Source organism: Miniopterus schreibersii (assembly GCF_964146895.1).
Source record: "Miniopterus schreibersii genome assembly, chromosome: 12".
Classification (NCBI taxonomy): Eukaryota; Metazoa; Chordata; class Mammalia; order Chiroptera; family Miniopteridae; genus Miniopterus; species Miniopterus schreibersii.
Window position 1 is genome coordinate 56,700,257 of NC_138112.1, and position 24,310 is coordinate 56,724,566.

Genomic DNA, 24,310 nt, shown 5'->3' on the forward strand with positions numbered 1-24,310 from the left:
TGCCTCTTTGGGTTTGTTTCTATGTATTAGATAGGCCTGCTAGGACTCTCAGTCTTTTTGGAAGGTCTGTGTTGCAGGCCAATGTCAGACGCTGTTTGTAACCGGCCTTGAGTACCCTCTTTGGAGCTATCAACAGCCCATGGCGTGAGGTCCCCTCTGTTGGGGCTGGGCGTGTTTGGGCATGACCAAGATGCCCACCAAAGTCTGCTTTTCCAAGGCCCGGGTCCAGAAGCAGATCAGGAAGAGACTCAGAGCACTCTGAAGTCTGTCGCTGCCTGCAGGCTGATTAATCTGATTCTCTTAATGAACCTCAGGCTGTAGAAACTCCAAGGGGATTGTGTGAGAGGGTTTCCAGCAGGGTGGGGCAGTTGCTTCCTGCTCAGGCAAAAGCTGCTTGGAAGGTAAATGTCTGCTTCTGTAGTATGGAGGAATGACTCGGCACAGGAGTTGAGAGGGGTGCCCTCTGAGTTCTGTCTTTAGAGCCCACTACCCTAGATTCTCCTCACACAGCTCCAGTCCACTCTGCCCTCTCTCTGCTGGAGCACAAGGTGAATGGCTACACAGGAAACTATGCGTTGGCTCTTTAAGATGGTGCCTGCATTTCCAGTCATCTCTCCTTGGCAGATAGAAATCCGGCTGCTTTTCACAGCCAGAAGTTATGTGGGCACCTTTCTCAGTTCTGGTGTTCTTAGCTGGGAAGCCCAGCCTGGCGTTTAGGCCCCAGAACCCTCAGTGGGAACCCCCACAGCTGAGATCTCCCTCTGGCCCTTCAGCTGCCACCTGTGGGAGTCTAGCCTGGGGTTTAGGCCCCAGAGTCCTCAGTGGGAACCTCCCACAGTTGAGATATCCCTCTGGACCTTCAGCTGCTGCCTGTGGGAGCCCAGCCAGCCCTCTTGTGTCTGTACTTCCTACCAGTCTCTATGCGGTCTCCACTTTTCCTCCTTGGTGATGGTGCTCTCCAGCTCGTCTTCAGTTGCAGTTGATTATTCAGGATTGTTTCTCTGTATTTTAGTTGTAATTCCAGTTTGGTCCTGGGAGGGTGTCAGTGTAGTTTCCACTCAGTCTGCCGCCATCATTTGAATAGTACTCTATTGAATGATATACCACCATTTGTTTATCCTGTTGCTGGATACCTGGGCTATTTCCAGTGTTTGGCTATTATGAATAAAGCTGCTATGAAAAATCATATACAAGTCTTTTTGTGCACATATGCTTTCATTTGTCTAAGGAAATACCTAGGAGTAGAATTGGTGGGTCATAGGGTCTGTGAATGTTTTATGAGAAACTTCTAAGTCTTTTTTCAAAGTGGTTGTATCATCAGTGTATGAGAGTCCTGGTTGCTCTACATCCTGTCAGCTTTTGGTGTTGTCGGTCTTGAATTGGAGCTATTCTGGTGGGTATGAAGTGGTAACTAAATGTGGTTTTAATTTGCATTGCTCTTGATCATCAGTGGTGCTGAGCATCTTTTTATGTGCTTATTGACTTAGCATATGTTCCTTGGAAGTATCTGTTCAAATCTTTTATTCTTTAAAAATTGGGTTTTTTAAAATTATTGATTCATAGTCTATATTTTAAGGTAAATTATGTGCAGGCTAAGTACTGTAATAATAGATCTCAAAATGTATAATGATGTAAACATTTTAGAAATTTCTCTCTTACATGATGAACCAAAGTAGTTTCAGGTTGAAGAGGTGAGTGAGTACTTGCTGCCCACAGTTATTGAGGGCTTCAGGCTGAAGAGTCTCCCCTTCGTCAACACACGACTTTTAAGGTGGCCCTGGGCATCATTGTCTGGCCACAGAAGGTCAAGAGCACAGAGGAGTATGTGTGAGAGGTTTGGGGGCCAGGTTGGAAGTGATGTAGTTAACTTACCTTACGTTGGCTAGAACTCTGTCACATGGCCACAGCTAACCATGAGGGAGGCTGAGAAATGTAGTCTACCTCTGTGTCCAGGTAGCTGACCCTACTGCATTATCCAAACCATACATACATGTTTGGTGAAAATCTATTCAGTCATTTTCTTGTGATAAGGTGAAAGGCAAAAGGACATAATCTCTTTTTAAAGATTATTTCCTATTTACTTTCTGATATTAAAATACTCTTTCTGTTAGAAAATTATGACAGTAGTGGATGATATGTTTTTTAAATTTCTCCTTGCTTGGTAAATGCTTTTATATAAGTAGGCAGCTCTGTATCAGTCTCCTCCCTCTTAATCCCCAAGTTGTTTTTACTTTTACTGAGCTGTGCAAGCTTTGTGTTTCGGAACTACTGTCGGAGGGCACCAGGTCGTCTCCTCTTCCAAGGTGCAGGTGCCAACGCAGAATACCAAGCTGGGTGTATTCTCCTTTGGAGCCAGGTGTCAGCCAATGTGAAGGCAGTTTACTGGGTGTCTTTCCTCGTGGTCAGATTTTGTTGCTGTCCAGTGACCTGGGAGTTTTGTAAACTTTAATAAGTGAGCATTGAATCAAATATGTTCATAGGTATGACTTGAATCTTCTTAAAGATCTTTTTTTCTCTTTCTCTCAAAATACACTGAGGGAAGGGAGGCGATTCTCCAGGTAGTCCCAGTCACTTTGGATGGATTTTAAATGGGAACTTTGTTGCTCGCTGCTTAGAATGCCATGGGCTCTTCCATTGGGGTACTTAGACTTAATTAGTGGCCTCTGCTCCCTTAAAAATTGGAGACTTTGTATATTTCAGGCCTTACCTTTTTAAACAGTTTCATTTTTACCTGGGAGAGAGGTTGGATCTTAGTTCATCCTTTCCTGTCAACGAGCCATAAGATAGTGCCTGGCAGGGACTATGTATTTTTTTTTTTTTTTTTAGGGTAACCGCGTTGATGTAATACTGCCAACATTTGGGATGGAGAAAGGGTGACTGATAATTTAATTCACTGTACACATACGCTTTCATTTCTCTTGGGAACTACCAAGGAATGGAATTTCTAGGTCATAGTGCATATGTGTGTGTGTGGGAGAGAGAGAAAAAACATGGGAGGGAGGCAGGCAGGCAGGCAGGCAGGCAGACACATTATGAATATGGAATAAAAATTTTTAATCTTCTATTTCTGTTTGCCGATATCTAGAACACTTCATATTTTTCTCCAGGTAAGAAAAGAGGCTAATTGCAAAATATAAAACAAGCGCATATTTATTTTTGTTTCTTTTCTCTTCATTTTTGTTCTTTATTTTCTTTCTGAGTATTGTGACTACTGTAGTTTCTGTTACAAGGAGTAAAGGAATATTTTACATTTGTGGATCAGTTGTCCTTCATTTTTTGAGCTTCTCTTTCTTCCTTCCTCTTATTGCCTGCTTTTTTTTTTTTTTTTTTTAAATTGAAGGACCATGCCAGTTCTCAGTGCTCCTAGACTTATTTAATAAGGACAGTTTCAACACAGAGAAAAACTTCTTTTGTGATAGCTATTCTGTGCATTTCAAAGATTTTATTTTTCGTAGGATTATTTTAAATGTTTGCTAATTATTGAAAACCACTAGTAATGTTTTGATCATTTTTTGTTGGCAACTCACCAAGAACAGAGGAAAAAAATATGAGGAACTATAGCAGTTCCCCCTTATCTGCAGGGCATGTTTTCAGATCCACAGTGGATGCCTGAAACCGCAGGTGGTACTGAACCCTATATATACTCTGTTTTTTCTTGTACATGCAAGCATATGATAAAGTTTAATTTATAAATTAGGCACAGTAAGAGATTTACAACAATAATAATAACATAGAACAATTATAGTGTATACTGTAATAAAAGTTATGTGAATGGGGTCTCTCTCAAAATAACAGGAATTTTCCAATTGATATTTTCAGTCTGCAGTTGACTGCTAGTACCTGAAATCACGGAAAGGGAAACTGCGGATAAGGGGTGACTCCTGTATTTGCAAGGTTGGCTCTTGGCTGGCTCTGTAACTTGGATTTTGGAAGGATTCCTACGGCCCTGACTGATAAGAATGGTTTGCTATGCCTAAGCTGTTTGTGCAAACAGTGCAGTTTATTTAATTTGCTTCTGGGAGTCAGAACTTGCCTTCATGATCATTCCCCAGTGCAAACCGTGGGCACTGGGTCTTTAATGGGCTTCCCTGCTAGAGAAAATTTTAGAGATGTTGCTACAACTTGTTGTTGGGGGAATTAAGAGTGTCCTCTGTCATTCTATTGGGAGAGGACTCTTGGAAGCTTGTGCTGGTTTCCTCTGGACTTCACTCCATGTGCCTTTTCTCCTTGGTGATTTTGCTTTGTATAAAAATGCTGTGATAGCCCAGCTGGCGTGGCTCAGTGGATGAGCATCGACCTATGATCCAAGAGATTGAAGTTCAATTCTCGGTCAGGGCACATGCCCGGGTTGTGGGCTTGATCCCCAGCAGAGGGTGTGCAGGAGGCAGCTGATCAATGACTCTCATCATTGATGTTTCTCTCTCTCTCTCCCTCTCCCTTCCTCTCTCTCTGAAATCAGTAAAAATGTATTTTAAAAAAATGCTGTGATAGACATCAGCATTACTACTAAACTACAGAACAACCATTATCCAGAACTGCCTGAAATTAAGCTGAATGGAAGTCCTACAACTAGAGAGTTAAAAAAGAAAAGACATTTAGACTGGTAGGAGGGGCAGAGACCTGGATCAAACTGGTCCCACACCCATGTGTGGGATAAAAATAGGGAGGGATATCTCCACTGCGGAGGTCCCCCTTGAGGAACAAGGGGTTCTAGCCCCACACCAGGGCTCCCAGCCCAGGGTTCCAGTGTTGGGAAGAGAAGTCCCCATAACTCCTGGCTGTAAAAACCAAAGGTTTTGAGGCTGAGGGAGACGGAGGCTTCATTACATTAGCTCTCCATCTCAACAAATATATTGCTTCCTTCTTCTCACCTCCTAATAAATATGTCTTATCTCTAGTCCAGGTCAGCATGCCATATCTAATTTTGCCTTAAACATCTCTGAAGTCGGGGATCTTTTCCTTTCTAGTTTTTGCCCACTGGCCTCCCTTTTGTGTCGCTGATTCTGTTGAATGAAGCTTTTCCTGACCCACTTAATTTTGAAGGCAAATTGCATAAACATTAGTTTGTGTGAGGAAAACTGCTAAAAATTAGGACAATTGATCTATTAGAGCTTGCCAATCCTGCTAAGAAATGAAACGTGGGTTTGTAAGTTACAAGTGGAGCTTTGAGTGTCATTAGGCGAGACCATCTCATGCTTTAGTTGATTGATAGATCAATTGATCAAACTACTCTGCATCTGCCTCTTTTGGACATGGTTTTTATTATTGACCTTAGCACCTTGACCTGGTTGTGAGGAAGGGACATGCGATGTCATCTCACCTTTTTTAGCAGAAGCTCTTTCCCGCATGGGAGATGCAGGGATGTGAGTGACACTGATCTATTTACCTTGCCATGTACTGAGCTTCTTGGTAGCCTCTCTCACACTCTTCCTTTATTGGAATGTCTCCTCTATCTTTTTTAGGTTTACTTTAGCCCTTTGTTTATATGTTGAAAAGAGCACATAAAGAGTGGACAGATGTAGTTTGCTCAGACTCTCTAACTGTGGGTCATCCAGAAGCTTTAGGTCAGTGGTTCTTACTCCCGGCTTCCTTTAGGAATCACCTAGGGGGTTAAACATCTTTATTCCCAGGCGTCACCCAGACTGGTTATGTCACTTATCTCTAAGGGGATGACCCAGGCATCAGTGCACTGTAAAAGCTCCCCAGGTGATTCCAGTGACAGCCAAGGTGGAAAAATTAAGGTTTAGGTTTAAACTAAAGGTGAAATTGTATAATTTCACTCCTTTTCCTCATTCATTTTCCACTTTAAACTTTAAATGGAAGTATACAGTGTCACGTGTATTAGCACACGTGTATCTTCAAGAGAGAGTGGTAGGATTGGTGGTAACTGTTGACTTGACCCTTAAACTTTTGTGTAGTTGGGAGGGTTTGCTGCTGGATGGGGAGGGGGTAGGATGAGAGAGTCTGGATGGATGCCTACACATCTGTCATGGTTTCTAGAAAATAAAACCTAAAATGCTGATCAGGTCAGTTTCTCACAGCCAGTAAAGTGGTAGCCAGTAAAGTTGTAGCATATATGTGCTTAAGTGTGCGGCCTGCATTTTGCATACATGTAGCTCTTTTAATCCATGTTCTGGGAGACAGTAATGTTTTGTCCATTCTGCAGATGAAAAATTGCACTAAAAAATAATAAGTAACCTGCTAGAAGCTACTCATCTGGTAAGTGGCAGAGCTAGAGGTAGGAGCCAGGCTGTGTGAGGCCAGACTCAGGATTTCTCCATGGCGCCACGCTGACCTCTTCCCATTTCCGTGTGAACAGACCAGTGGCTAAGGGAATTACATCAGGGTGTGTGAGAGTCTTTATTAATTTTTCAAATTCCAAGGTTTCTTTTATTCAGTGCATTTCCCCAAACTCATGGTACTTTTATAGTTACTTTTAAGTGACTTCTTCCTATTTTCCCTTCTAGAGAAGAGGCAGGTATTAACTGTATTTTAATATTCAGGACAGATGTGCACTGAGAGTAAAAGTTATATGCTCCACTCCAGGTTGTGGAAGTTCTGAGCATAATGCTTTTAGGGGCACGTGAAGTTGGTACCACTGACTTTCATCAGTAGACATTTTTGAGCTGTCCTCACAGGGTAGAGCTGTTTCAGCTTTGCTTCACCCACATATCTCCCCTGACCTCCCAGTGATGGGGAAGACATTGGAGAGGCAGTCGTCCGGGGTCAGAAGTAGAGCGTGTGATGATGGAACAAGATGAAGCTAAGGGTTGCCCAGGATCACCTGGGGCTTAGAAAATGCTGCTCCCACCCTAGAGAAGGGACAGCCGAAAGGCTTCTGATGTAACTGGAGTTGGAGAATTGAGTGGATTAAAATGAATGCTTTATTACAGTAAAATAACCTATTTCAGAGACATTTTACATTTTTAGAAAGGTAATACTATTATCCATGTTACCAGTAACAGTTTATTTTCAGTGACAATAAAAGCCACTGACTTCTTCTATTTGGGGAATGGAGAAGAAATGTTGCAGGTAGCTGGCATACACTGCTGGAGAGAAATGACTGGGATGGCCCACTTTAACATCTAGAGGGTAAAGCATGTGTGAGTTCTCAGTACCATGCTAGCTAGCACAGCTTCTCCAGAGACCGCCTTCTCACCATTAGTTTGACTGTTCAGTGTTAAGCACATATGATCCCTCTTTGGAGATCCCTGTCTGAGGCAGGAGCCCGATGGTTGTATCTGGAGCAGGAGCTGAGAAGGTTGGCAGGCTATTTATCTTTCTGCTCTTCAGAGCTGATAGATATCTTAGCAGATTGCTGTTGAAATTTATCAAGGATTTCTGAGACCTGATTATAAATTTCAGGTAATGGCATATCTTGTATTTTAGTATTTTGGACACTAAAAATTTAAAGTGTTTGGGTAGAAAGTATGAAAATTGCAAAATGATGTTCCTATAACAGTATAAATTAATGTTTTTGTCATTGTTGTTGTTTGTACTGACTCTCCTGCACTCTTTCCTTTTCATGTTCACTTAGAAACCTGATGTCCTCACCACTGGGGCCGGTAATCCAGTAGGAGACAAACTTAATATTATGACAGTAGGGCCTCAGGGGCCCCTTGTGGTTCAGGATGTGGTTTTCACCGATGAAATGGCTCACTTCGACCGGGAGAGAATTCCTGAGAGAGTTGTGCATGCTAAAGGAGCAGGTGAGCGCCATGCCCATTTGTTGTCAGAGGATTGTTTCAGAACGTCTGGGTTAAAAATGATTTCTCAAGGGGTTGGTGCTCCTGTAATAGAAGTGCCAAACCTCCATTCCTCGGAGAAAGGAAACAATGTCCGTCAAAATAGGAATTAGTTATTAAATGATGCTTATTTCCCTGGATCGAACATTACATATAAAATACTTTATTTTACTGAAAATAAAAGTAATCTTTCTTTTCTTCCATTATGCAGTGTAGTGAAGAAATAAAAATACAGATATACAGACACAGACACACTGTAACTGTAACGAGATTTAGATGGTGTGCTAACTGAATAAATAATGGAATGAACTGTGCAGAATTGAGAATAGTTGTGTTAGGGTGGTGATTTTTCCTTTTTATCTGAAACTTCTATAAAACTTTTACCATGCTTTTATTACAGAAGCAAAAGATGAAGGTGGTGTTTAAAAGAAAGCTAAAAATCCAATAGGAAAAAGAAAGCTTGATAGAAAGGAAGCAGAAGTCTTTCTCTTAGCTGCTTACTTGGGCTCCCAGTTAGGGCTTCCTGATTTCTTTATTTCCTCTTCTTCCATTTCCTTTAGTTTTTTTTTTTTTTTTTTGCATGGCTTTTCCATGGTGACTTTGATGTGCTATTCAGTTTGTTGTTTGGCTCTGTGGTGTCCTTCCTAAGTGCTTATTCTTCCTTCCCCTGTGTTTTCTTTTCCTCCCCTCCCTGTTCTTCTCTCGTAGGTCCTACCTGTACTTCAAGGCCCTCTCAGGCCCTGTGTCCTTGGGGCAACCTCAACCAGTTACTGCCAGCCCTGCTCATCCCCTCCTCCTCTTGGCTCCAGCTGTGTAGCACTCAATCTAGCACTATGACAACAGGGCTTTGAATTTTACTCTCATCTTTCTGTGTTTGGACACCTCCATATTCCCTATCATATTGGAAGCTCCCAGAAGGCCAGTGCTAATCCATCAGTTTCTCTTGTCACCCAGATGTCTGTTGAGGTCTGATAGTCTGAGTGATGGTCTCATGAGAATGTCTGTGTCTTTCTTGTTAGGGGCTTTTGGCTACTTTCAAGTCACGCATGACATTACCAAATACTCCAAGGCAAAAGTGTTCGAGCACATTGGAAAGACGACTCCCATCGCAGTTCGATTCTCCACTGTGGGTAAGTCGGTCTTTTTGCATGACTGGTGTTCCTGTACCTTATTTGGGGTATTTATAACTTAATTTCAAGAAAACCTTATTAGAAGATAGAAAACAAGCACTTCTCCAAATAATAGCCACGTGTTACAGTAGAAAACATATTTTAAAACATGTAGGAGGTTACTTATAATTCTGTTTGTTGCTGTTTTAGGAAATTACACTTATGCAGAGGCTACCTCTGCAATTCTGTGACATTTGGGAAGAACTTGACTACAACTGGTTGCCTCAAAGGGAAGCATGGAATTGGTGCTCTTGTTTAATAATCACAATAACAGCTGCCCATTATTGAGAATTAATTCTATTCCATGCATGTTTTATAGACATTAGCTGTAATCTAATCTGTAGGTTTACTTTGCAGAGTTGCATTATTTCTTTTTCAGAGAGGTTAAGTGATTTTTCTCATGCAACAGAGCTAGTAAGAATTAGATCCATCATGCTCCGTCTTAACACACCACAATGTCGTGATCCTGGTTCTGTTTCAGTCTGTGTTTGTGCATTTTAAAAATTCTTTGGAATGCAAAAATAAATTAACAATAAGAATCTCTATTTTAACTCATTTTCTTAATATTAACCTCGTAATTTTGATAACTCTTTTTTTCTCTTTGTTCACTGCCTTATCTTTGTAATTATTCTTTTCCCTTATTTAAATTTAAATTTCCTGTTTGAACAAAGCTTTTTCATTATGTTAAATGGATAATCTTTTCAGATGTTATTACATATACTGGCATACCTTGGGATATTGTGCTTTCGGTTCCAGACCACCATAGTAAAGCAATTATCACAATAAAGCCAGTCATAATCTTTTTGCTGGTAGAGGGTCTTGCCTTCAATTTATAAAAGATGAAACATCTGTGATATAAAGTGCACTAAAGCAAAGCGCAAAAAAAGGAGGAATGCCTGTATTCTCTTAGTACTTTCAGTTAGTTCTTTTGTTTAATTTGTAGATCAACTTAGCTGATGGGTGGTAGAAATAATAACCTAGGCCCTTAAATATCTAATTTACTTCTAAGAAATGACTTGGAAAGGCCAGATACCAGTGTTTCTTTGTGACTTTAGGCTTCTTGGATGCAAAGTACTCTGCTAATGCTTCATTTCCCCGATTTGAATCTTCTAGCTGGAGAATCAGGCTCCGCTGACACAGTTCGTGACCCTCGTGGGTTTGCAGTGAAATTTTACACAGAGGACGGTAATTGGGATCTTGTTGGGAATAACACCCCCATTTTCTTCATCAGGGATGCCATATTGGTAGGTGATACAGTATTTTGCACTCTACAAATGCTTGTTGATTTAAATTGATTTCAAATACTCTGTATAGATTGGTATTTGAGGGAAAGTCCTGAGGAAGGCAGAAAGAAGAGAATTTGTGTGTTTAATATCTCTTTATAAGATGAAATTGCAATTATCATTGGTTTTGGATTTGGCATTTTAGGATTCACTGACTTAAGGGGAATAGTCCAGTTTTCCTTGTAGTGTGGAATAAAAATAGGCACTTTGCCCTAGAAATAGGGAGAGGGCAAATCTCATTTTAGGGTTTGGCAGTTTAGAATTCTAGGATGATGTTCAGAATTATAAGCCATAAACTTGGTAATAGGCATTGTATAATAGAAGGAAGACACCGTAATTCCTGCACATTTAGTTTTTTTTCCTCTCTTTTTCTCCATTTAGTTTCCCTCCTTCATCCACAGCCAAAAGAGAAACCCTCAAACGCACCTGAAGGACCCAGACATGGTCTGGGACTTCTGGAGCCTGCGTCCTGAGTCTCTGCATCAGGTGGGAAAGCTGCTTTTCCTTAGGTTACAGTATGTCGCTGGGATGGAACTGTAACGATGCCTCTTAATGTGTTTCTTTCTCCATTTCTGACTGTTTTATTGGAATTGGTTTATGACTTTCTTTTTGGGAGACTTCCTCAGATTTCTTGATCTTGAAGAACTTTATAATGACTGATTTTATTAATCTTCCCCCATTCATAGACCTTAAGTGATGCTAGAAAAATTAGCATTTGATATTTTGCAATATTAAGGATTAAAGTCTCTAGTATGAAGTATTAGGGAAATAAGAGGAAAGTAGTACTAAACAAATTTACTATTAAAATAAAATTTGAATAATAAGGTGGGCTAGTTTTCAGATTTACTTTAGCTTTTCTTTATAGAATTTTGAGCCATGAGGTTAATGATTTATCTGTCATTCTGTTTTGAAATTCTTCTTTTTTTGGAATGATAACCCTTCCTGTGGGTACTTGGCTAGTATGTTCCATACTAGGGACTTTCTTAAAAATCTAGGATGTTTTGATTTAAACTGAGAAATTTTAGGCTTTATTTTTCTGTTCCTTAGGTTTCCTTTTTGTTCAGCGATCGGGGGATTCCAGATGGCCACAGGCACATGAATGGATATGGGTCGCATACTTTCAAGCTGGTTAATGCGAAAGGAGAGGCAGTTTATTGCAAATTCCATTATAAGGTACATGTTGCCTTTGGGACAAGGGGTAAAAGGGTCCCACCACCCCCATCTCCTTACTTCTCCTGGGAATTGGGCAAAGATCAAAAAGATCAAGGCCTCTCCAACCTTTCCCTTACTTCCACCCCCAAGGACGAGAAGCATTGATCTATTTGATTAGCACCATGAGTATTTTGTACCACCTGGTCACTTTGCCCAATTACAAGAACTGTGTGTGGTATCCTTTTGGTCTCTCCTTTTCATGTGGCCAGAGGGTAAGACTACGTAGCTGCTGTCCATAGTCAAGCTTTCTTCTCCTTGTGGACCCTGGGAACTCTGCCATACATAGTTGGGAAAATGTTCCTCTTGTGCTCACTTTCTGGTTTAATGTTTCTGATGGTGGCAGGTGCACGTTGAAATTCTTTTCTCCCTGGAGAGGGAAGATCTAAGGTTTTGATTTGAGCTCAAATGTAAGGAGGTAGTATAGACCTAGGTCAAAGGAGATATCTCTGGGGTTTAGCCTCACACTGTAGAGTTCTCTGTTGGAGTTTAGAGTCAAGCCTTAGCAAAGAGTAAAGTATTATGCTCTGCCTTTCCTAGCCCTGAGTCATTGTTCTGAACTTAGATATCTTTTGGCGTCCAGGAGGGGACTATGGCAGAATTGGGGCATTCTGTCAGCAATACCTATCTCACCATTCCTTCCAAAATCTGATGCTATCTTACCAGATACATTTCTCCTAACATTTTAATTCATCCATCCACTTATTTAGCATTTATTGAGGGTATATTTTGAAAGAGGAAAATAAGTAGAATCAATTACAAATGTCAGAAAACAAAAATTCTATTTTTAAAATTTAGTTTTGTACAATCAGATCAAGTCAGTTACCTTTGGGGAAGCTTTTGAGAACCATTTAATTAATTGAAGTGTTCTAAAGGTTCTCTCTTAGTATGGTCTTGGCATTTGTTAGAATAAGCAGTATTCCAAGAGAACTCTAGAAGGTTGTTAGAAAACCTCTGATTGTCTAAGAGCTTGTTTCTAAATACTAATGCTAAAACAAGAGGAGACAGAAGTGGGCTCATGACAAATATAGTCTCTCTTACTGATACCACTAAGACCTGTTTTCTTCTGTCCTGTCTTATTTTTCTGAACAACTTCTGTAGGCATATCAAACAGGAAAACTGTCACCCCTCTTTGTACTTGTGACTTGGATCTATAATCTTTGGCAAAGAATACATTGGCTTGTAACTAGCCCATTGGCTTGTAATTGCCAAAAAGAAGTGTTAGAGCAGGACTCAGTGATTGTATCTGGACGGCTCGCATGGTTGGTGGCTTTGCAATTAGATCAATCTGAACTCAGATCTTCCTTCTAGATAACTGTGTTTTGAGTATGTTATTAAAAGTTCTCTGAGCTCCAGTTTTGTCTATGTAAAATTGGGATAATAATACCAGCTGTCCATGGTCTTGGCAAGAGTGGATTGCTTGTGGGTCTGTTCAGCGGAGGGCTCTGAGGTACCCTGAGATCTGCATAGATTCATGAGTCTGGACTATGCTCACCTAAGAGTATTCTTTTCTAAGCCCACGGGATTTAATTAAAATCAGAAACGCATCACAATATTATGATATAATTTAATGTACTAGCTCCCTGGGTGATCTGCAGATGGTAACCTCCATTTTTTAGTCCTGGCTTTATTTCTGGTCTTACAGTAAGAGGGTTCAGATCTTGCTACTGGCCAGAGAGAGTTGGAATTTCCATGGTTGTAATGGACCAGCCTTTCAGAGTTGGCTTTTGCTAAGGAAGCCTTTCCATGGAGCTTGGCTTGATGGGGATCTTTTAGAATAAGATATAGGTGGGAAAGTTATTGAAGGTAGTATGGTATGAGATAATAGGACCACTTGTGAAAAGGGACTTAACTTCTTTGGGACTTAATAGGTTGTTTGGAAAGTCAGAATACTAATGTCAGAATACTCTGCTCATAGTCAGAGAACTCTTTCGGAGCGGCTGTACTGAATGAAGTTCTTTTCAGTTCTGTTAACTGTGATTCTGTAATTTCTTTTTTTAAAAATAGGAAGGATATGGGGGTGCAGGGATACTAGCTGAGTACAATCTCAATAATTGATTTGAGCTATTATGAAATGAAATTTAAAAATTGCTTCATGCAAAAAAGAAAGTTCTTTAATTATTTGCTCATGTAAAAAATATATTTTGATTATTTTTTCTGATTTGAAAAGTAATATGAGTATAAAAAGTCAAATAGTAACTACTCTGGAAAACAGTTTTGAAGTTCCTCAAGAAATTAAATGTAGAATTACCAGATGATCCAAAACTCCATTTTAAGATATATACTCAGAAATCCACTGAATTAGACACTTTAAAGTGGTTACAATGATAAATTTTTTGCCAAATTGTTTTTTGGCTTGTCTGAAGACATCAGTGTAGCATTCTTTATATGAGAGAAAAATTGAAAATAAATTATATGTCAACAATTTAAAAAAATTCACATAATATAGAATACAAAAAAGGAAAGATAGGACTAATTTTAGATATGAATTGCAGAGATGGATTCTCTAGACATTTAAAAGAACCGGGATAATTAAGTAGAACTTCTTGATGATAAATTCGTAGTTGTGTCAGATTTGAACAGTGGGTTTATTGTTAGAAGGAAAATCCAGTCTTTGAGTAGTGTTACCCATAATCCTGCCAAGAATTACTACTTAGAGTCTGCTAACCATGCCAGTAAGTTTCAGTGTGAACTTGTTTCTTTCATTCTGTAGACTGACCAGGGCATCAAAAACCTTTCGGTTGAAGATGCAGCAAAACTTGCCCAAGAAGATCCTGACTATGGCCTTCGGGATCTTTTTAATGCCATTGCCACAAGCAGCTATCCCTCCTGGACTTTTTACATCCAGGTCATGACATTCAGTCAGGCAGAAACTTGTCCATTTAATCCATTTGATGTTACCAAGGTAAGTCAGTTAACAACTAAATTGTTTTCTTTTTTAAGTCTCTTTGTACCTAATTTTAACAAATTTCCAGTCAAGCATTCATCATGGCAGAGAAGTCATGTACAAAATGCAGTGGGACCACTTCAGAGTTTCCTGGCCTATGAGTGCTCACCAGCATCTCACATCCAGTTCCTGTGTGATAAGGTCATTGGGTTCACCCAGGTGGCTCAATATATTGTTTTTAGCAGGGAACAAATTTTGAAAAGCTGATGTACTTTTTCCCGGGGCAAGTGTCAATATTTTCTTTTCACTATTGTGAAAGACTTAACCAATGCACTTATCTTAAGTTCTTGTCATTTCATTCGATTAATCATTGTTATTTTTACTTACTGTCATTGGCTTCATTATATTTGAAAGCTGGCATTTTTGTGGGTACTTTAATTTCCTTCAGTTGGTTGTCTGGTAATTGTGAATGTCACATTATTTTTAGGTTTGGCCTCATAAGGACTACCCTCTTATCCCAGTTGGTAAACTGGTCTTAAATCGGAATCCAGTCAATTACTTTGCTGAAGTTGAACAGTTGGCCTTTGACCCAAGCAACATGCCGCCTGGCATTGAGCCCAGCCCTGACAAAATGCTTCAGGTAAACCTGGTGGATTGAGAGGTACTGAGGCAGGAGCATGTGCCTAAAACACGCACTCACACACACACTGTGTAATTTGGTACAATCTTTGTATGAAGAATTCACTAGAACATCACGTAAACTTTAATTAAACTGGGACTGACTGAAACATTTTGAGATGGGATTACAGTATAACCCAAATTTCATAGTCAATTCCCTCAATATGTTAAGGCTTTGACATTGAGTCCCTTAATTTAAAAGAAGCTATATTAGAAAATGCCACAAGTATTTGTAGAGTAAAGAAAGCTCTTTGTTCAGTCTGTCACTGAGAGAAGGAAGTATTTTTGATTATAACACCTTGGTTAGCATAAGTTTATTCATTTTTCTCTTCTATGGTGATGCTTGAATTTTTCCTTCTGTAAAAAGAGCCCTGGACATGATTTTTACAAACTAAATTTATGTTGTCAGTGATTAAAAGCAGTGGGTTAATTTAACCGTTTGTCTTGGTAATGTTCATGAGCACTCGGTACTTTTTCTTCTCTCTCCAATATGCTCTCTCCAGTGTACAAAGAGCGAAAATTCTTCTTTGGGCTAGACGTCATAGGAGAATAATTGGCTTAACAATTATTGAGTAAATCAGTCTTTTTTGGTTTTGGACTATGATCATGAAATAGAAGTTGAAGATTATACCCCAGGTGAGACTGCAGTGGCTTCAGGCATCACTCCTCGGAGGCAAGCTGAGAGTTCCCTGTTTTATTTAATAATAACCTTTTTGCTTGGACATTGGGAACATCTGAGACTTTTATAGAAAATAAGTTTTTCACAAGTTTTAGTTATATTATTAACTAATATAAGTTGCATACCTACCTACATGTGTGGTAGACTGTCCTGGCTCCTGTAACAGGTATAAAAACACAAGATAACTAACGTAAGGCGGAATGCCGTGGTGAATCAGGAGAAATCTTGTCTGATGGCAGGAAGATGACAAAGGTCCAAGAATGAGGTAGCATTTGAGATGGCTCTTGAAGAATGGGTAGGATTTCAATTTTCGTAGAGGTGAAATGAGGCAGGAGAATATAGGCACAAAGGCGGGCTGTTGGGTGTTTAAACTATAAATATAGGGTATCCGTCCAAAACGTATGCACTTTGAATACTTATAAAGGCAGGGTTTATTAAAATACATTTCACTTTCAAAATTGAGCTATCAGCTCTTCAAGTGTGCATACATTTTTGTATATAAGGTTGGGTACATTGAGCGTATGGTACAGGGGACCTTAATGCTTGAGTAGAAGTTTGTACAATTGTCCCTTTTAGGAAAAGAAAAGTTTTCTTCATTTTTGAGAAATGTGATCTGGTAGATATCAAGTGGAATCATTCTGGTTGGTGATAAATAGAAGAAGAAGGAACTGGGGGTTGGGAATAGAAAAGGGAAGTCAAGCAGATTACAGAGGGTAAACAAGTGGCCACATTGAAGCTGAGTGTGGAGGAAGCCTACAGTGGGACCCTGGGCCTTGAAACTCTGCTGTCCGGAGGTTGGCGTGGAGCCGGACTGTGTGAAGGGTGGTTAATGGGATTTGCCATGGCACGGAATTGTCCTGAGTAGAGCTAAGACTGCGTAACCCTGATATTGAGGAACAGGCTCAGGAATAAAAGGTTACCCAAAAGCTTTTCACAAGAATCCACGTCACCATGAGTCTCTGGGACTACAGTGAGACCTGGAGGCAGTGAGCAAAACTGAGTCATGCAATTAGAAGAGCTTTGAAGCATTGGATGGAGGCCTAAGCCCAGGGGAAAGGACCACATAGCATGTACATATTCTCCACACCAACAAAAACCAAATGTATAAGGCATCTCATTGAGACTGGGGTGAAGAGAGTCCTGAAAAAGTGTTTGAGAGAGCTTTGTTAGGGTCAGTCAAGACACCAGATCCTAGCCTAGTTTTCCCTACACCCTCTTAGTCATGTAGCTGTGGATTCTCATACCATGAAGTATATTAGGGGTCATGCAGGGAAGGGCTGTTGCACTTGGTTAGCCATTTGGTGACCAGCGAGGAATTGTTTAAGGTTTTTTGAGTAGATAAGTAATGTAATCTGTGTGGGGCCTTGGGAAGATACTTTTGGCAGGAATGTGTAAAGTGATGTTGTTAGAGGAGGGACTGGAAATGGAGAGCCAGTTAGGAGGACTTTGAAAGTACCCTGATGGGAACTAATGAGCACCTGAGGATGGTTATAGTTGTATACTCATGGACAATGTTCTCAGTTACCTTTCAACAAGGTCATGTTAATAAATTTTAAACTTTGTTATCCAACGTGTTAAGCCAGACCATGGTGAAAACACAAAATAGTATAATGTAAATCACTGAGAGACTGTCCCCTGAGTACCTGGTGATGCAGGTACAGGCTTTCATTACTCCCCTGCGCTGCAGTTTGCTAGGTGTGGAGAAGTTGGCCTGATTTCTTGAGTGGGAGGCCTTTGTTCTGCTTTCTGACCCAGTCCAGCAAGGGAGCTCAGGCACGGGGCCTGGGGTGAGGCCTAGATTCAAGCTGATGTCAAGATATAGCCTTGCTGTGCCCATTTCCCAACCTTGGTTCTCCACCTGTAAGTGGAGTAGGTTTGCTCTATAAACACAAGGTGACACAAAACCAGAATTAAATGATAGAAGCCATAATCAGGAGCTATTTATAGCTCAATAGTATCTTTTGTCCTGTTGGTAAATTTAGAGCACAACTTAGTCTATTTTGAGCTAAAGGAGGTGTTCAGCTTCCAAACTATTAATGGATCTCAGTCATAGCTGTATGTTCAGTCATCTAAATATTACCCTAGACAGTGTGCAGTGATTAGGAAAGCAAATTATTGACAGAACAGTGAGATTGGATTAACTGTCCATTGGTATGAGTGATTCAGTACAAAATAACTGCATAAGTTGCCCTGTTCAACTTGGTTTTTATTTTGGCTCATAGAGTTAGGGATATAATAATACTCTTTCTGATTCAAAGTTAATGATAAAGGCAGTGAAAGAAGAGAGCTCACAGAGTAGACCTGTGAATAATGAGAGTGTTTAAATAATTGGATACTAAGATTAATGTAGAGTCAATCAAAGCTTTTTGTTTCAGTACTAACTGAAATAAAATTTAAAATGCTTACCATTCTGCCTTGGTAAGTGTGTAACTCAATTTAACCTTTGGTTCAGGACCTATGGCATTGTAGGGTCATCATTGTTTCATTTATGACTATAGGGCCGCCTTTTCTCCTATCCGGACACTCACCGCCACCGCCTGGGACCCAACTATCTTCAGATACCTGTGAACTGTCCCTTCCGTGCTCGAGTCGCCAACTACCAGCGTGACGGCCCCATGTGCATGGGTGACAACCAAGGTAGGCCTAAGACGCTTGGCTCCTCCTGGGAGGGCAGAGGGCACTGCTGAGCAGAGGGGTGGGACAACAGGCCAGTGGTTTTCAGTCTGGCCCCATGGGACCTCCTGCTCTGGGAAGGTGCTCACACAGGCGCTCCTGCCAACCACATCATTTTTGCCCAGCTGCCTGAGGACTCTCCATACTATTACCTGTTTTATATGTTTTATTGAGAGTTCCACCTCTGATTGCGCTTGCTATCCATCCTATAGTGAGAGGCAGGGAGAAAGAGCTTTCGCACTGACTAGAGTAGAGTAGCATCAAACATAGGGGTCAGGCTTTAAAGACTCTTCACTGGTGGACAGCTCCTTAAATTGTAGGACTTAGAGAGTCTTGGAAGTCCAGAAGCCAAGAATCCATGTCTTTCGTTTCTCTGCACTTCTGCCAGGATTGTGGAAGGAGCAAGTCTAGCTAGAATTTGGAGGGGGATGGGAGAGGTTAGAAAATAGGGGATATAGCGCAAATAAAGAGATTCTCCCCCACCATTTTTTGTTAAGTGAATATAGTTGAATTCATGTAAATGAACTGGTGAGGTAAGACTCTTGCATTTTGTTTTTGGAGCTCATTTATCAAATTTGTGGGTTTTTTCTTTTAACTACATTTTTTGGGTGCCATGTACAAACAGCTTCTATTTCTAATTAATTGTTCTAATAACAGAATGCTTAATTAACATTTTTCCTTTTAATATTCCACAGTTTAGTATAGGTCTTAGTTTCCTTTTTTATTTTCCTATTTAGGACATGTGTTTTAGTAATAGACTGTTTACGTTGACCCTTCCAGAAATTTTAGTATTTGGTTATATTTATGGCCCTAGATATCTGTATTCAGGCAAAGTTAGTTCTTCTATGATAAAAATAATACATGTGCCCTAAAGGAAATTTGGAAACTATAAGGTACAAGAGAAGGGAGAAGAAAACCCATTTATAGTCCCAACACCCACGGACCACAACTGTTATATTTTGCTATATTTTTTTGCCAGTCTTTTCTGTGTGTATTTTTTATACGCTTAAGATTGATTTGTGTATGTAATTTGGCGCCTGCACTGGCTACCATTCTCAGTAAGCCTTTTCCATGTATCTAACAAGTTTCCATGCCCACTAACTGATTATATTAGGTGGTTACCTAGAGGTGTGGAGTGTGTTATTGCTCGCAGTAATTGATACTTCGTGTATCTGCCTTCTGCATTTTTTTCTAAAGTGATTATTTCATTTGTATCCCTTGGGCCTTTTGTTATTGAGACTGGCTGTTACTGAGAACTGTTCGCTTGTGAAGAGCTCATGCATATTTTGGAACTTCATTAATAAGTGCTTGCTTCATGTTTACCATTCTTGTTTGCCGTCACAGTGGTAGACACCTGAAAAACTACTTATGGATGCATTCGATATGCCCTTTGCCTCCTTGTTTTAAAAAGTGAAGCATTTGGGCGGTGCTCTTAAAGTTCAATGTGAAAGTGCTTAATTGTTCCCAGTAGTCAATGACTTGAAGACAGCTCCCATTTTGAGTAAAGGCCAGAGCTTATTTGGAAACAGAATTTAGAAATTACTCAAGTAGGCACGTTTCAAAGAACTAATACTTAATTCAGAACATCACTGTGGTGGCTGGTTATTGGAGCACTTTGCTTTTCACATAGACGTGGCTGACTTAGAATGAGTTTCTTAAGCTAATGATTGGGCTCCATAATAGTACGCTGTGCTCCCTCTTTCAGCATACAGTTGGTACCATGAGAAATGTGGTTAGTAGGTGCCTCTTGATTATGCACCCTGGGTAGTCAGCCTATTCTGGCAGTGTGCTGGGTAAAATTCTAGCCCCAGACTCGTTCGCTCAAACCTCGTTTCTAGGCCACTCCTTTAGGCAGTGTGTGTTCAGGTAGTTTAGGCTTCTGCTAATATTGGCCAAAGCAGAGTGGAGTTAGGAAAATGTGCCAAAATGGAAAAAAAAAGGCTTCATATTTTTTTCTAGAAGTCATAAAAAAAATGTTTTGATTATATTTTTTGCTTTTTTTCTGTAAGTCCAGACGGCTGACAATACTAGATATATCAAAGTTTTTAAAATTCCTTTTTTTACTTATCTGTGGAAGGAGGTCAAAGTGAAGTAGAATTGAATAAAGTCATAACCAATAAAGGAGAGATACCCTGAGGATCTTAAAAACCTTTAACACAAAAGCAGAGTTGTGTCATGGGAATGTGCTGGAATGGAAGAGACAAAAGCTCCAGAGTTCTAATCCCAGATCTACCTTTAATTACCGTGTGACTTTGCAGCAGTGAAGATCTCAGGGCTCAGCCCAGCCAGGCATGACTCAGGGATTGAGCATCGACCTAGGATCTAGGAGATCGAGGTTTTATTCCCAGTCAGGGCACATGCCCGGGTATCGGGCCTGATCCCCAGTCAGGGGCGTGCAGGAGGCAGCTGATCAATGACAACTCTCTCATCATTGATGTTTCTATCTCTCCCTCCCACTCCCTTCCTTTCTCTGAAATCAGTAAAGATATATATTTTTAAAAAAATCTCAGGACTCAGTCATTGAAGGAGTGGAACTAGAACTTTAGAGTTGCTCTCAAGAATTCTGTGATTCAGTGTTTGAATTGAACCCAAGCCCGTATGAAATCCTAAAACTTGAAATGTGTCTTTGGGTCTCATTTACTATGGGGGTCAAATCAAACCTGAATAAATCTATTTGTACTGGCAAGCATCAGCCTTCACAGATTAGATCATTGACATGTTCAAGGGGAATTTGAGATCTCTTCATTAAGACCAGGGTGAGACAGCCCATGTGAGCATTTGGAAGATGGCACTGTTCTTTAAGAATCTGAGTGTTGCCCAGCCGGGCGTGACTCAGCCGTTGAGCATCGACCTAGGATCCAGGAGATTGGGGTTTGATTCCCAGTCAGGACACATGCCCGGGTTGCGGGCTGCAGCCAATCAATGACCTTCTCATCATTGATGTTTCTGTTTCTCTCTCCCTCTCCCTTTCTCTCTGAAATCAATAAAGATATATTAAAAAAAAAAGAAAAGAATCTGGGTGTTGCCTGTAGGTAAATATGGTACATTAAAAATAACACATGCATGACATATATATGTATGTGTGTGTGCAAGTATACATGTATATATAATTGAATTTACTTCATATGACTCTGTAGCCTTCCGTCATTGTTTTGTCTCCCTAAGTGAGCCTGTGTGGTTTGCCTTTAAAGGTGGTGCTCCCAACTACTACCCTAACAGCTTTGGTGCTCCAGAGCAGCAACCACAGCATGCCCTGGAGTATAGCACCCCAGTTGCTGGGGATGTGCGGCGCTACAACTCTGCCAACGATGATAATGTCTCTCAGGTAATGACCTCTCTGCTGCGGGAGTCACTTCCTCACTCTGCCTCTCAGTCTTCCAGTTCCCCTCTCAGAGTATCTAATAAATCTTATATTGAACTCAGGGAATATAGCTCTGATCATAAATCAGTCCCTTTATTAAATGGAGTTGAAGAGTTGTGTTACTCTGCTCTTTCAGTGCAAGGTAGGACTCATTTCAGTTCTCCCAAGTTTTATGGAAGGGGTAAGGTGGGAGCCGTTGGGGAAGAAGCAGTTTCATGGAAATCTAAGAAGTGGGCAAGCTAAGCATAAGTGCAGCCAAACTAAGAATCTGGGCAGGACTGGCAGATATAAGGGACTAGAGCTGGATTCAGAATAGCTCCTCAGTAGCAGGAGTGTAGGTGTTTCCACGGGCTTACCTTTCACTTCACTCTGCTACTCTCCATCCATCTGTTTCTGCTTTCTAATGCTTTTCTCCTTGTGGCCTCGTAGCTTCTGTTTTCACATTGCTGTGGCTTTGCTGTGACCAAGGCCTAACTCTTCTTTCTGGCTTCATTCTCCACATATTACTTTTTTTTTGGACCTCTTTTACTTTTCCCCGTACTTCTATATCAGCTTCTGGAGAGAGGATGTCAGATTGACTAGAATCATCTTTTCATTCTAGGTTGCCTCATTGCCAGCCTATTGTTAACCGCCCTGGGTCAAGTACCCACTCTCTTTCCAATGACCTCTGGCTCCCTAATGGCTGTTCTTTCAGAAGATGCAGTGAAAGAGGCCCTTTGACTCTGAAGGGCAGCCACCTCTTTAAAGTGTTCAGTGCAGCTTATACCCCACACAAGAAAAGAATAAAGTTAAGAAGTATAACTGCCCTAGAGCTGTGCTTGGGTAACTGACATTAAACTTAGTATTTAAATGAGAATAGGACCTATTTCTATTTTCTCACTTTGTAAATGTGGATTCCAAGTAAAATATGCTTATATACAGGAATTGATTCACTGAGAAGATCTCTTTATTTGAAAGGCACTTATGTGTGTGTATATATATATTATATATGTGTGTGTGTGTATATAAAAAAGAAGTGCCCAGCCCTGCCGGGCGTGGCTCAGCGGTTGAGCTTCTACCTAGGATCCAGGAGATTGTGGTTCAATTCCCGGTTGGGCCACATGCCCGGGTTGCGGGCTTGATCCCAGGTCAGGGGCATGTGGGAGGCAGCCGATCAGTGACTCTCTCTTATCATTGACGTTTCTCTCTCTCTCTCCCTCTCCCTTCCATTCTCTGAAATCAATGAAGATATATTAAAAAAAAAAAGTGCCTGCCTGGGTGTGGCTCAGTGGTTGAGCACCGGCCTAGGATCCCGGAGATCGAAGTTCGATTCCCTATCAGGGCACATGTCCAGGGGTGGGCTCAATCCCCAATAGGGGGTGTACAGGAGACAGCCGATCAATGACCACTCTCTCATCGTTGATGTTTATGTCTCTCTCCTATGGTTTGTAGGATATAAACCATATTTAGTTAAAATTAAACATCTCTTGAAAGGACTTTTATAGAAACTGCATTATTCTTGGTATGCAAATGATACCAAGTATATTGCAATACAATCCCTGCCTCTCAAAGAATTTTGCCTAATGAAGTGTACTCTGGTGTTAAACTAGTAAATATAATCTTTGCAGAATTAATTTAGATAATGAGGCTATTGCTTACACATTAAAAATTACCAGATAATCACTTATTTTATTGAGAGATTTTAAGCAGTCATGATACTGCTTATAGGTTTATAGCATAATCCTATAACAGTAAGAGTCACATGGGAAATAAGATCCAGATTTATGCTTTTAAAAACGATTCACTTGGACTTTTACTTCTGGCTTATGGCAGACTAGCTTGTATCAGACCTGTCCTTTCACAGAGGATGTTGGAAAGCTAGATAAAATGCAAAAAGCATCTATTTGAATGCTTTGGAAAGCTAACCAAACAACAAGGATTTGAGGGACAGGATCTTGGACAGAGAAGTGGTGCAGAGATGTGAGCTTGGCATTTGGTATCCTTTCTAATGCATTTATTAATTTGTAAGCATTGGCTAAGATGCTAAGCAGAGTTTACAGCATTTTTATTGGTCTGGAGGGATAAAAATTGGAGTTCAGGGCCTTTTAAGGAGGAGGCCTTTGGTTAATAATCCAGTCTTTCAGTAGAAATCCCTGAGAGGCCATGCCTAAGAATAAAGGGAATACCTGAAATAAACTTACCCTCACAAAAACTAAGACACAGCTTTGCATCAGCTCAATCTCAGACTGGATTAAGATGGTCTCATTTTATCCTGTGTGCCAGAAGCAAACAACTCTTTGGAGGAAAGTAGAGCCTCAAATTTTGTCTACATTTTTTTTAATCAAATGTCCAGCATTCCAGTACTAAGTTACCAGGCATATCCAACACATAAGACCTTATGACTGAAAACCAAGAGGGGAAAAAACAAACCTGATAATAGAAACAAATTTACTCAAGATCCAGAAAATGGAATTGTCAGATATAGGTTTTAAGATAACTGATTAATATGTTCAAGACAGTAGATGACGATGTGGAGAATTTAACAAGAGAACTTTAATCCTTACAGTAAAAATTGAATGAATGGACATACTGAACTGGAAAATGCAACAACTGAAATTAACAACCCAGTAAATGGGCTTAAAAGGAA

General features: G+C 40.4%; 1 protein-coding gene across 2 annotated transcripts in view; it reads left to right on the top strand.

Annotated features, from left to right (window-relative positions):
• The window catches only part of CAT (catalase), a 34,374-nt gene that overhangs the window by 4,517 nt on the left and 5,547 nt on the right, over positions 1-24,310 (top strand). The window contains exons 1-10 of one of the 2 annotated variants that reach the window (XM_081152880.1): positions 6,167-6,346; positions 7,538-7,709; positions 8,765-8,875; positions 10,028-10,158; positions 10,579-10,683; positions 11,245-11,370; positions 14,120-14,311; positions 14,781-14,933; positions 18,149-18,287; positions 21,515-21,648. In XM_081152880.1, the coding sequence (XP_081009006.1) occupies positions 7,595-7,709; positions 8,765-8,875; positions 10,028-10,158; positions 10,579-10,683; positions 11,245-11,370; positions 14,120-14,311; positions 14,781-14,933; positions 18,149-18,287; positions 21,515-21,648 (1,206 nt within the window). In that variant the 5' untranslated portion in view covers positions 6,167-6,346; positions 7,538-7,594. Of the gene's footprint in view, positions 1-6,166; positions 6,347-7,537; positions 7,710-8,764; positions 8,876-10,027; positions 10,159-10,578; positions 10,684-11,244; positions 11,371-14,119; positions 14,312-14,780; positions 14,934-18,148; positions 18,288-21,514; positions 21,649-24,310 lie in introns of those variants that run through there. The other variant, XM_081152879.1, reaches the window with a different exon arrangement.